The following is a 12,015-nucleotide window of genomic DNA, read 5'->3' as shown; positions in this document are numbered from 1 at the left end:
GGCAGCAGGGGGGGGGGGGGGACGACAAAAAAGAGGAATGACTACTTTTTAAAGATTTAAAATGTTTGGCACTCACCCCCCCCCCCCCCCAATCTATCCTCAACTCTGCTGCCCGACTAATCCACCTCTCACCCCGTTACTCCTCTGCCTCTCTTCTCTGCCAATCCCTTCACTGGCTCCCCATTGCCCAGCGAATTCAGTTTAAAATACTAACAACTACATATGGCTGTCCACAACCTGTCCCCTCCATACATTTCTGAGCTACTTTCTCGATACATCCCCACACATAATATCCAAACCTTACAAGACCTCCTTCTCTCCTATCGTCTTATCACCTCTTCCCACAATCGCCTCCAAGATTTCTCTTGTGCATCCCCCGTACTTTGAATTCTCTACCCCAACATATCAGACTCTCACCTACAGTGGAATCCTTCCAAAGAAACCTGAAAACCCACCTCTTCAGACAAGCCTACAACCAGTGACCATGCTGCCTCTATACCGCCATGACCAACTTCACCCGCACCTACTGTGTTCTTCTCCCATACCATGTAGATTGTAAGCCCTCACGGGCAGGGCCCACTCTCCTTCTGTACCAGTCTGTAACTCATCTTGTTTATTATTAGTGCAATTGTCTGCATTATGTATGTGCACCCGTTTTCATATGTACAGCGCTATGGAATGAATGGCGCTTTAATAATATATAATAAAATGATAATAATTTATCATGTAGAAAAAACTAATACAAGGCACTTTCTAATGTATTGTTATTGTCCATATTGCCTCCTTTGCTGGCTAGACTAATTTTTCCATCACATTATATATGATACATCTATACATCTACATGATAAATGCTATTTGCTGAAGTGAGACAACCCCTTTAAAGGGGGTGTCTCACTTCAGCAAATATAATTTATTATGTAGAGGAAGTTAATACAAGACACTTACTAATGTATTATTATCCTATATTGCTTCCTTTGATGGCTAGATTAATTTTTCCATCACATTATACACTGCTTGTTTCTATGGTTACGACCATCCTGCAATCCATCAGTGGTGGTCGTTTTTGCACACTATAGGAAAAGAGCACTGGCCTCTATGGTGGCAAGGACCATGGCTGGTGCTTTTTCCTATAGTGTGCAAGCAAGACCACCACTGATGGATTGCAGGGTGGTTGAAACCATGGAAACGAGCAGTGTATAATGTGATGGAAAATGAATCCGGCCAGCAAAGGAAGCCATATGGACAATTACAATACATTAGCAAGTGCCTGGTATTAACTTTCTCTACATAATAAATGCCATTTCCAAAAGTGAGACAACCCCTTTAAGGATGGGAAAAATAAATTAAATTATAGTGCTCCTACAAATAATTCCAAATACTAAATTTCCCTTTTAGATAACATAGTTGACAAGTTGGAAATACTGTACTTCCATGTTTTATAATGTATTTTTACCATTTTTTAAACTAACAATGCTAATTTGTATTTTACACTAATAATCTCATGCTGGTGCAATGTTTGACAGACAGGTCAGCAAATTCCAACCTGTTTACCTTGCTACTGAAAAAAATTATAACATATTAACTATACTTTCAAAATACTTATACACGTTAGATAGACAGATACATAGATACGATATATATATATATAGATATGAGATAGATAGACATACAGATAGATAGATACATAGACGTTCTGATCAAAATATATTTAAGTCCCTCATATTCATATAGTAGATATAGCACTGGTAAAATTTGCAATCCATATATTTCATATTTGCAGAGTGCTGTTGCATTGTGTTTTCAGCCCCTGTTATGCGTATTTTATAGGATGTGATGGCTAGGGATGAGTGAACCATTTCCTGAACGCGGGTTCGGTTCCAAGGAACGCGAGTTCGGGAAATACTTTCATCCCTAATGATTGCTAACTTTGTCTTTTGTTTTTGTAGATTGTTATGAGATAGACGGATCGAACAAAGACAGAGAAACAGAAAGTGGAACATGCAGCTTTCAGACATGTAAGGCAAATACTTTTGATACACCAAAAATCTCTCACATGGTAATAACTTTCAAGTTTTATTGTTGCCCTTAGGTGTTGTACAATGTTTCTTCTGCCAAACAAGCAACAGTTCATTCCTGCCTGTGTTTTAACACTGGGCTATAAGATTGTTAGTGTTTTTCTCTACCCTCTACCTGTACAGGTATGTCTTTCAAATAGTAGTTATAATCTTTGATTCACACAGCTTGCTGTGCTTCTTCGGCCAGAAGAATATCGTACATTTAGAAAAGTGCTCTTAGTGGATTTTGATCCATCTATGGCTTTGTATTTTCTTCCTTACCTTTGCATGTACCACTGGTGTAGTCAAGATAGTACTGTTGGGTACAGCTTTCATATTGGCACTCTCCAAACAGCAGAACTTTCTTCGGGTCTTTACATGCGGTACATCCTTCCGCTGAGTCACAAGTTAAACACTGGCTATTGCAAGCTGCACAGAGGAATTATACAAATGGCTTGAGATGGATAGAATAAATAAAAATACATATACATATCAAACTTGTATTGCAAACATATATAATTAAATTTGATTATAAAAGCCTAGTTCCAGACTATTTAAAGTGTAACTGTCCTTTCAGTTTAAAGAGTATTCTTAGCAAAGTCCTAACAGAGTTGCTCAGGAGAGTCTGTCTTCAGTCTAACACGTCGGATAGGCTGGGTGATGGGCAGTAATAGCTAGGGCACATGTCTAGAGTCACTGACTGGGGTAGTGACAAGAGTCGGCTGGAAACCTCTGTATTTTAGACACAGGCATCTTCAGCGCTCAGTAAAATGCTGAAGACCTTCTTAGCAAAGCTGTGTGCTAAGAAGGCTCTCCACACCCTGTGTTTTAGTACAAAGAAACATCTTTCCATAATAAAGTATGATTTGACTGAATATGTCCTTATCATGGGGGCAGCAATCGCTTAATATATCCATGGAGAATAATATATGTCCTCTGCTGAAGACCAGAAGATGTAGAGGCGTTGTGTGTAGAGTGGTCCTCTCGGTTCAGATTCTGGCCTTAACTACATTACATCACTTCTGAAAGAACCGCTTTCACTTGTATTAAGGCTTTTTCATTTCAAGAAGTGAACTAATAGATCAACCAAAGGATAACTTCCTTTTTACTGGAGCCAAAAAACACACTTTATCAATTATCTCCAGTCACAGATCAAATACAATTATAGAAGTCTTTCATAAGTCATCCAGTGGAATTCTAAATCTTTGCTGAAACTGCCCTTATGCAAGGAAATTCATAGTCTTTCTTTTACTGCGGCAAGAGCTAGCTGCTCCTCTTATATTCATACTCCACATTCCCTACTGCCAATCTAGAGGTGGTTCAGAACTAATGGTTCACGGAAGGACAAACTAAAAAAAAAAGCCAGCACGGTAATAAATATGTCTTTCCTTCTGACAATACATTGCAATGTTCTCGGAAGGCAGAAAAAAAATGTTCTCGGCAGAAGTCATATTCTATTTAACAATACTGTATCCTTTATTGAAGTCACCCAAAGTAACAACTTAAGGAGTTGGGTATTTTTCCAAGCAGAAATTATTTTGACAGTGCATAAAATGTAATTGGAATTTTATGAACTTTCCAGGTTATTGGAGTAATTGCTCTGCATAACTGTAGCAATACTGTCACTATCAAAAGCACAGGTATTAGATAGCTGTATTAAAAAGGTGACATTTTATAGGGAACCTGTCACCTAGAAAATGCATATTAAACTGCCAGCAGTACCTTATTGCAGCCTGTAGCATGACTATAAAGGTGTCTGTGTCTTCTCTGTGCAATGCGGCAAAAGTCTGAAAAAAGACTTTTATTCACCAGGCCAGGCTATGTAAACGATAATCTTGAAGTCAAGGGGGCAGCGGCTTTCTTGCCTGAAGTCAAACGTGTTTTACCTCCCCAAAGCGTTTGATTGATAGGATGCCCGATTCCTTCACTGCCGGTTGCTTGAATGTAGTCTCGCACATCCCCAGGCTTTCGTGTGCCTGAGCATTGAGCTCATAGTGGAGTGGAACAGGCACAGGCGCCGGTATTGCAGGGACACGGCGCACGCGCAAGACTACATTCAAGGGTCCAGTAGTGAAGCAAATCTTATCAATCAAACGCTAAGGGGAGGAAAAGGGGACGGGACGAACATGACTTCAGGCGAGAAAGCCGCTGCCCCCTTGACTTCAAGACTATTGTTTACATAGCGTGGCCAGTTGAATAAAAGTCTTTTTCCAGACTTTTGGGGCATTGTACAGAAAAGACACAGACACCTTTATAGTCATGCGTCAGGCTGCAAGAAGGTACTGCTGGCGGTTTATTATGCATTTTCTAGGTGACAGGTTCCCTTTAAGGCTAACTTACAACAAGACTCAATATGACTTCCATACTTGCCTGTGCATACATTTCCATCCTGGTAGTATCCTTGGGCACATGACTGTGTACACATCCCACTGTGAGACAAAACAAGACCATCTTCACAAGATGAACAAGCGTTCAGACCTGGGCCGCTGCAAGTTTTACAGGACAGGTGACAACCTGTAAGAAACACAAAGGGTTTACTACAAGAATCCCAGACACAGGAAGTCATAACAGACTAGAATATTTTTCCAGTCTGATAACTGTTACACTAGTCTTTACATTCCAGCATATCTCTCTCTTTCTATATATATAATGCACACAATTAAATATATATATATAAAGAAACATTTTTCCCTAATGTAGGACATCCCTGTCCCTACACAATATAAAAAATATCTGAAAAAAGACATGAGCACGTATTTCCACTATAACTATAACAATTAGATGGTTTTTATGGCCTAATTATCATATTCTGTAAGATAAAGTGAATGTGTATCTTACCTTTACAAGTTCTGCCCTCTACATAAAATCCTCCTGGGCAATCTGGTAGGCAACACTCCCCAAGAAAAAAGTATCTAGAGTACTGGCACTTCAAACACACACTGCCTGTGTCATGCAGATTTGCTACACAATACTGACACTGGGGATGACAATCTAACAAGAAAAAAGTAAACAAAAGTAAAACAAAAGTAAAATAAAAAAATAAAATAAAAAGTTAAAACAAAAGTTAAAAGAAAAACCATGAAAGCTATATTAAAGATTAGTACTCTGAAAGTCTTTATTTCAGAATAGTCATTCATGTACAGGAATTAACTAAGGGCTCATTTAGATGAACGAATTTAATGTTTGGATGCTGTCTGAGTGTATAATGAATGGCACCCAGACTGAACACTGACCAGGTATAGTCAATGGATCAATTCACATGACCGATTTTCGGGATGGATTATAAGCTCCAGTTTCACCGCAAGACTCATTCACAAAAGTGAATGGGTCTATGGGAAAAAACGAACAGCACGTGTACACCATGCCTGTGAGGTCCATTTTAAAACTCATCAGCACGGATGAGTTTAACATCGCTATTCTGAATCTAAAAGAGTGTGCTACATGCACACGACCGTTCCTTTTTTTGCGGTTTGCGTGTTCCGCAATTTGTGGAACAGCCTTTAATATAGCGCGGCCAAGAATAGGACATTTTACATTTTTTTTGCGGGCCGTCTTTTGCGGCCCCATTGAAGTGAATGGATGCAGACCAAAACAACGGCCGTGTGCATGAGGCCTTAGGCAATGATTTTTGACAAAAATGTGGTGCTGTTCATATGTTGTTTACAGGTGATCCCTAGTACCACAAGGATGACACAAAATGCTTCCCAAAAAAATGAAACCATTTAAAGGGAACCGGTCACCACCTAAAACCATCCCAAGCCGCCAGCAGTACCTGCGTGTAGCCAGCAGTGTGTTTCTAACAATGCCTTTCTTCCTGAAGGCAGATGCAGAAAAAGTACTGAAAATGTTCTTTTATCCCCTGCCCGGCGCCCTTCTCCACACATGTTTGCAGTCAAGGAAGCAGCGGCCTCCTTGCCTCAAGTCACGGTAACCACGCCCCCTTCCCTGCTTCTTTGCTGTTACGGACAGTGCTTATGCAGAGAATTCGGCAAATCCAGCCAAACTGCCAGCTGTCAGTCACAGTGAAGGGACAGGGAAGGGGGCGCGGTTACCGTGACTTGAAGCAAGGAGGCCGCTGCCCCCTTGACTTCAAGCATGACTAGAAATTAGCGCGGGCAGGGGATAAAAGAACGTTTTCTGAGCTTTTACCACATCTAACTGCTGAACGAAAATGATCATTAGAAACAAACTGCTGGCTACACGCAGGTACTGCTGGCGGCTTGGGATGGTTTTGGGAGGTGACAGGTTACCTTTAAAATTTTCCGCCATAATGCATTTCAATGGGCATAGATTTAACCATCTGCAGGGACTATATCGGTGCATTTTCAACAGTCCCATATGGGCAGCAAAACAACAGGTTTATGCGTTAAAGGGCTTATGCAGTGCTAGTATACTGATGACCTACTCAATATCAGAACGTCGGGGGTCCGGCACCGCTGCTGATCAACTGTTTGAAGAGGCTGCAGCGCTCGTGCAAGTACTGCTTCCTCTTTACTGTTTAACTACATGCCGACTAAGACTACATTCACATCTGCTTTGGAGGCTCCGATCAGAGCCTCCGAACTTCATCTTCAGAGTTCATCAAAAACAGCAGAGAGAAAAATCTTGCATGCAGGACATTTTTCTCCTCTAACAAAAAAAAAAAAGTATTCCCGAATGGAAACCTATTGGATCCCATTCTAGTCAAATGGGATCTGTCATACTCCTTTGCTGTCAGTTATGTGCTGAATCCGTTATTTTCATTCTTCTGTCCTATAATAAAGCAGAAGAACGGAAAAAAATATAGCGCTGATGTGACAGTGTCCTAACTTGTAGCAATTGCAGTGTAATTACAACTGCTTGTCCCATTCAAGTAAACAGGATGAGCAGATATAGTTATACTGCACTGCTGCAACAAGCTAGATGATGTGCAGTTAAAGGGGTTATCCATATAATACATGACAGTCTCTTTCTAACAAAGCTAGAACCAGCCTTGGGCCTCACATGGGTCCAGAGATCTCCCCATTCATTGCTCTGCTAGATTTATTTCAAGCTGACAGCTCAAGGGGAGTGTCTTCTCTGCAGCAGCTCAGGGGGCGTGTCCATGCTCTCCCTATCACAACTCATGAGGCAATTGAAGGATGAAACTGAGCATGTGCGGCCATCTCAGTGAGCAGGTCAAAGAAATAAGAAATAAACCAAAGAGCAGGTGGCACTATACAGATACACTTTATTGAAAACTCAGTGGCTATAGAAAACGTTTAATTACATATAATTACAAAAGTATTCAGATTCAAGTGCTGGTTTGAAATATGTAGAATATTTTTTGCAGTAAAACCCATTTAAACAGTAAAGTGGATGCACCACTTGCCCATGCGCTGTGGCCTCTTCAAACAGCTGATCGGCAGTGGTGCGGGGAGTTGGGCCCCATTGATCTGATATTGATGACCTATCCTGAGGATAGGTCATCATTATGCTAGCACTGCACAACCCCTTTCATGTAGTTAGTAAATTATTATTCTACAACATGGGATAATAGAGTAAAATAGTGATTAACAGTGGCTTACTGACAGTAGGACACATACACTAAAGATTGAAATTGGAAATGCAAACGTTTTATTAAAATAGTATGCTCGAGTAAGATGCACCAAATATATTAAGAGGTACAGGCCTGTTGATAAATTTGTTGAATCTTGTGTGCCAAAAACTGAAATTACTGTAAATGTTTTGGGCTGTGGTGGCCACCCCCACTTTAACTAATTTCTGCCTACTGTTTTCAAAAGTTAAAATAGGGGCACAGAACTGTTAGGAGTCAAAAATTTTGAGGGGCAAAAATTTGCAACTTTTGTATGACAGAAAACTTGTACAATTTGGTAAATGTACCCCTAATGTGTGTAAGCACATACACTCCACTGCTTCAGGTCTCTGGCAGTCCTAACTTGCCTTTATCCCTCTTCCCCTCCACAGCAGGCCCAGCCGCTAGAGTAGCTCTGATCTCCTTCCCATGCATGCTCAGACCTGCTTCTTGCCGACACTGCCTCTCACTAGGATGCACATACTCTCCCCGGCTCTTAAAAGTGTCAGCACACACACACACACCCTAATCTTTCCCAGTAAATTGCAAAGAAAAAGGGGGTCAGTCAGCACATCCCAAAGCGCAGGGGCACGTTGCTATGGCTGAGAACAAGACTGTTAGACAAAAGTTACAATGCAACAGCTCACTGCAAACCAAATAAAGTACAAAATTGCATCATAATTGCAAATGCTATACTAATAAGTTAGAGATGCTTGGCAAATCGTTTTGTACAAAATTATTTGAGCCCGTCTGCCACACGTCAAGGCGATCTCTAGTTAGACAGTTTCCTAACACAAAATTTTACCTGTTATGAGCCATGACGGCTATCATATAATTCAGAAAGTGCTTTCCGTGGATACAATGGAGGCCATTTTGGCACCAAAAATGACAGAAATTTAGGCGGATCCAGCATGCATGCGGAACCTGCACTTTCTGAATTATATGATAGCCGTCATGGCACATAACAGGTAAAATTTAGTGTTAGGAACCCGTCTAACTAGAGATCGCCTTGACGTGTGGCAGACGGGCTCAAATAATTTTGTACAAAACGATTTGCCAAGCATCTCTAACTTATTAGTATAGTATTTGCAATTATGATGCAATTTTGTACTTTATTTGGTTTGCAGTGAGCTGTTGCATTGTAACTTTTGTCTAACAGTCTTGTTCTCAGCCATAGCAACGTGCCCCTGCGCTTTGGGATGTGCTGACTGACCCCCTTTTTCTTTGCAGTTTGTGCTGGAGGTGTGGCTGCCTTCTCAGTCGTGCACTCCTGACCAGCTCGTCTGCCCCATAGGCTGATTTTAATTAGTGTTAGTATATAGCTTGGCCTGCTCCCTCTCACTCACTGAAGCCATCTGGCACCAGGAGAGAGATAGTGTGTGGACTCTCATTGCAGTCCTTGGTGACCCTTTGGCGCCAGGGGTGGTGTGGAGTGGGCCCGGCATGCATGCTGGTAACTGCTTTCCGTGGATACAATGGAGGCCATTTTGGCACCAAAAATGACAGAAATCTAGGCGGATCCAGCATGCATGTGGAACCTGTACTTTCTGAATTATATGATAGCTGTCATGGCACATAACAGGTAAAATTTAGTGTTAGGAACCCGTCTAACTAGAGATCGCCTTGAAGTGTGGCAGACGGGCTCAAATAATTTTGTACAAAACGATTTGCCAAGCATCTCTAACTTATTAGTATAGTATTTGCAATTATAATGCAATTTTGTACTTTATTTGGTTTGCAGTGAGCTGTTGCATTGTAACTTTTGACTAACTTCCCCAGTAAATGGTTGGTGAACCTTGGATACTTAACACACTTTCTCTTTCTCTAGTGCACTGATAAGTTTTTTTGCCTGTCCATGTACAAAGTTCTGCCTGACATCTGGATTTGACTCTGCCTGACCTGACTTCTGTCTGATCTCTGTACTAAACCCTGAGCTGCCCACCCTGACTTCGGACTGTGTGTTGGATTGCACAACCTCTACCTACCCTGATCTTGGCCTGTCCCCGACTACAGTTTTGCCTGATTCTTTCATGTTCTGCCCCAGTGTCTCTGAACCCCCATGGATCAGTAGTCACTTAAACAGACTCTACTCCAAAAGGTATAGCAGCCTGGTAGTTCTTCTGCAGAATCCAGATCCCAGTACAGGGGTTAAAAGGTAAAGACCAAGAGGGCTACTTAAATAATGCCAAGTCAAATCTGTACATTGAATCCATCCACTGTTACAGTTAGCTAAAATCAAGTGCTATCAACTGCATTGATTATTGCTTTCATATAAACACAATGAAAATCCAACAAAAATATAATAACTACATCTTAGATACAGTTACAATAATGGGACTACTGTTGCAGAGTTCCAATGGATTTTCAGAAGTACATTTCTGAAAAGAATGCATTATGCTAGGAATTTATTTTATGATTAGTTACAAATACATTGGAATGAAGAATAAGTTTATGATTTAACGGTTGACTGCACAGTGTACAGAAGAGTAATTAGATTTTAGGAATAAGTGCTACAGTGACCTCAATGTTTGAATAAATTGAAATACTTATCATCCTGGGACATTTAGCCATGTCTTTACTAATATAACCACAGATATTCTGCCCTAGGATTGTTGAAGCAATAGCTTGCATTAATAACTTTCCCTTAAAAATATACTGGAATTGGTTAATGAAACTTGTTTATCAGGTCACAACTAATGTGTTCAGTTTTATTCTTCTTTTCCCCCCTACAGATGTAGAATGGAAAAGAAATATCGCAGTTAAATTTCCAAGCCAGCACACATGGCAGTAATGCGGCATATTACTAGAGGCGTAATGACGGATTTCAGAGCAGTAAAGTGTGAACATAAAATGTATTTCAGTATGCAACCATTTAGATGTACAGTGTATTAGTAGATTGCCCATACAGAAATGTGTTGGTTTATACTCCCACAAACAGCCACAGCAAATTAATGAAATGAAATACAAATATTGACGTGTAGAAATCCACTTCATTTGTAATATAGCATTTATTAGGACTAACAAAGTTTAGATCCATAACTAAGAAATAATAGCAATAGCAAAACTGCTTTGCCTCGAAGCATGAAAAAGTAATTTAAGAATTTAAACCATGTAATTCATATATTTAATAGGCAATTGTACCAATATCCAGAAGTGTAATCCCCTACTAATCTCAAAGTAGTAACTCTTACATTAAGAAACTGAGTTCAGAACTCTAACTATTTTCATCAAAGAGAAATTAAACTTCTAAATCCATAGTGAATTTGTGGCACCATTTAATACAATATAAATGCATAAATAAATGCAATAGTCTGGCTCTACCCATGTACTTCAGGCTTCTACTTTTAAGATTTTTTTGTCCATGTCTATGGAAATATACTGTATGTTCTAGAAAAAGGATGGTTGGACCTGAAATAAGAAATAGTAGTAAAAGCTACATTGAAATGTAAATAACAAGCAACAATTCTAAACTTTCTAAAATGCATGCAAAACGGACAGAAAATGGATGCAAAAATGGTGGAAAAATGGGCACGAAAAACTGACACGTGTGAATGTAGCCTCAGACTTTTTTATGAATTGTTTTGTGGTTATGTCATGTGTCCAATAGCTCCCCCTTTCCATATTATTTTGTATTGAGAAATAAGCTAGAGTAAAATTAAGCTAAAACATAACTAAAATGTATCACGAGGATAATATTTGAAGTCAGTATTGCTTCAGTCTGCATTAGCTAACTTTGTGCCAAATTTATTAAACCGTAGATGTTGTAAGTTAAATGTGGCACATCTTTCACCTTAACACTATTGTGTAGAAATGCACCTCCAGTTTTCCGTGCCACCCCCTTACTGGATTTTGTGACTTTTTTTTTGCAGTTTTAGTGATGAATCTGGAGAGAAACAAATTATTTGACGTAGCTACACCTACTTTTCAAAACGAGTGGTAAAAAATTAAAAAGTTGCAAATCGTTGTGCAAATATGCCCAAAAAGTTGCAAAGGCACTATTTTGTGACTTTTTGTTAACAGAATTCAGGAATGATGGACACGATCAAATCCCCCAAGGTTTTTAACCCCTTAGGGACCACTAATATGCCTTTTTACTAATGTAAACAACGGGGGGTTTTAGCTAAAGAGCTGTTTTTAATGAATCATTACATGTTCCCAAAATGGTGCATTAAAAACTATAACTTATCCTGCAAAAATAAGACCTCATATAAGTACATTGATAAAAAAAAAAGTTATAGCTCATGGAATGCAATAAAAAATGTGTGTGGTCACTAAGGGGTTAAGTTTTATTCTGATGCGATATTCAGACAGCCCTTTCAGAATTAGTTACATTAAGGCCATCATTTCTAAACATATATCTCAACCTTTTAACACTATGGTATTTTTCATATTCATCGTTATTCGTTG

The 12,015-nt window shown here is 39.7% G+C and overlaps 1 protein-coding gene across 1 annotated transcript in view; it reads right to left on the bottom strand.

Annotated features, from left to right (window-relative positions):
- Positions 1 to 12,015, bottom strand: part of FRAS1 (Fraser extracellular matrix complex subunit 1) — a 436,383-nt gene that overhangs the window by 159,013 nt on the left and 265,355 nt on the right. The window contains exons 21-23 of the mRNA XM_044304452.1: positions 4,893 to 5,045; positions 4,425 to 4,568; positions 2,337 to 2,483 (exon numbers count right to left, since the gene is read on the bottom strand). Of these exons, the coding sequence (XP_044160387.1) occupies positions 2,337 to 2,483; positions 4,425 to 4,568; positions 4,893 to 5,045 (444 nt within the window). The remainder of the gene's footprint in view (positions 1 to 2,336; positions 2,484 to 4,424; positions 4,569 to 4,892; positions 5,046 to 12,015) is intronic.

This window comes from Bufo gargarizans, chromosome 1 (assembly GCF_014858855.1).
Source record: "Bufo gargarizans isolate SCDJY-AF-19 chromosome 1, ASM1485885v1, whole genome shotgun sequence".
In the NCBI taxonomy this organism is placed as follows: Eukaryota; Metazoa; Chordata; class Amphibia; order Anura; family Bufonidae; genus Bufo; species Bufo gargarizans.
This window is presented reverse-complemented; position numbering and strand designations above follow the sequence as displayed.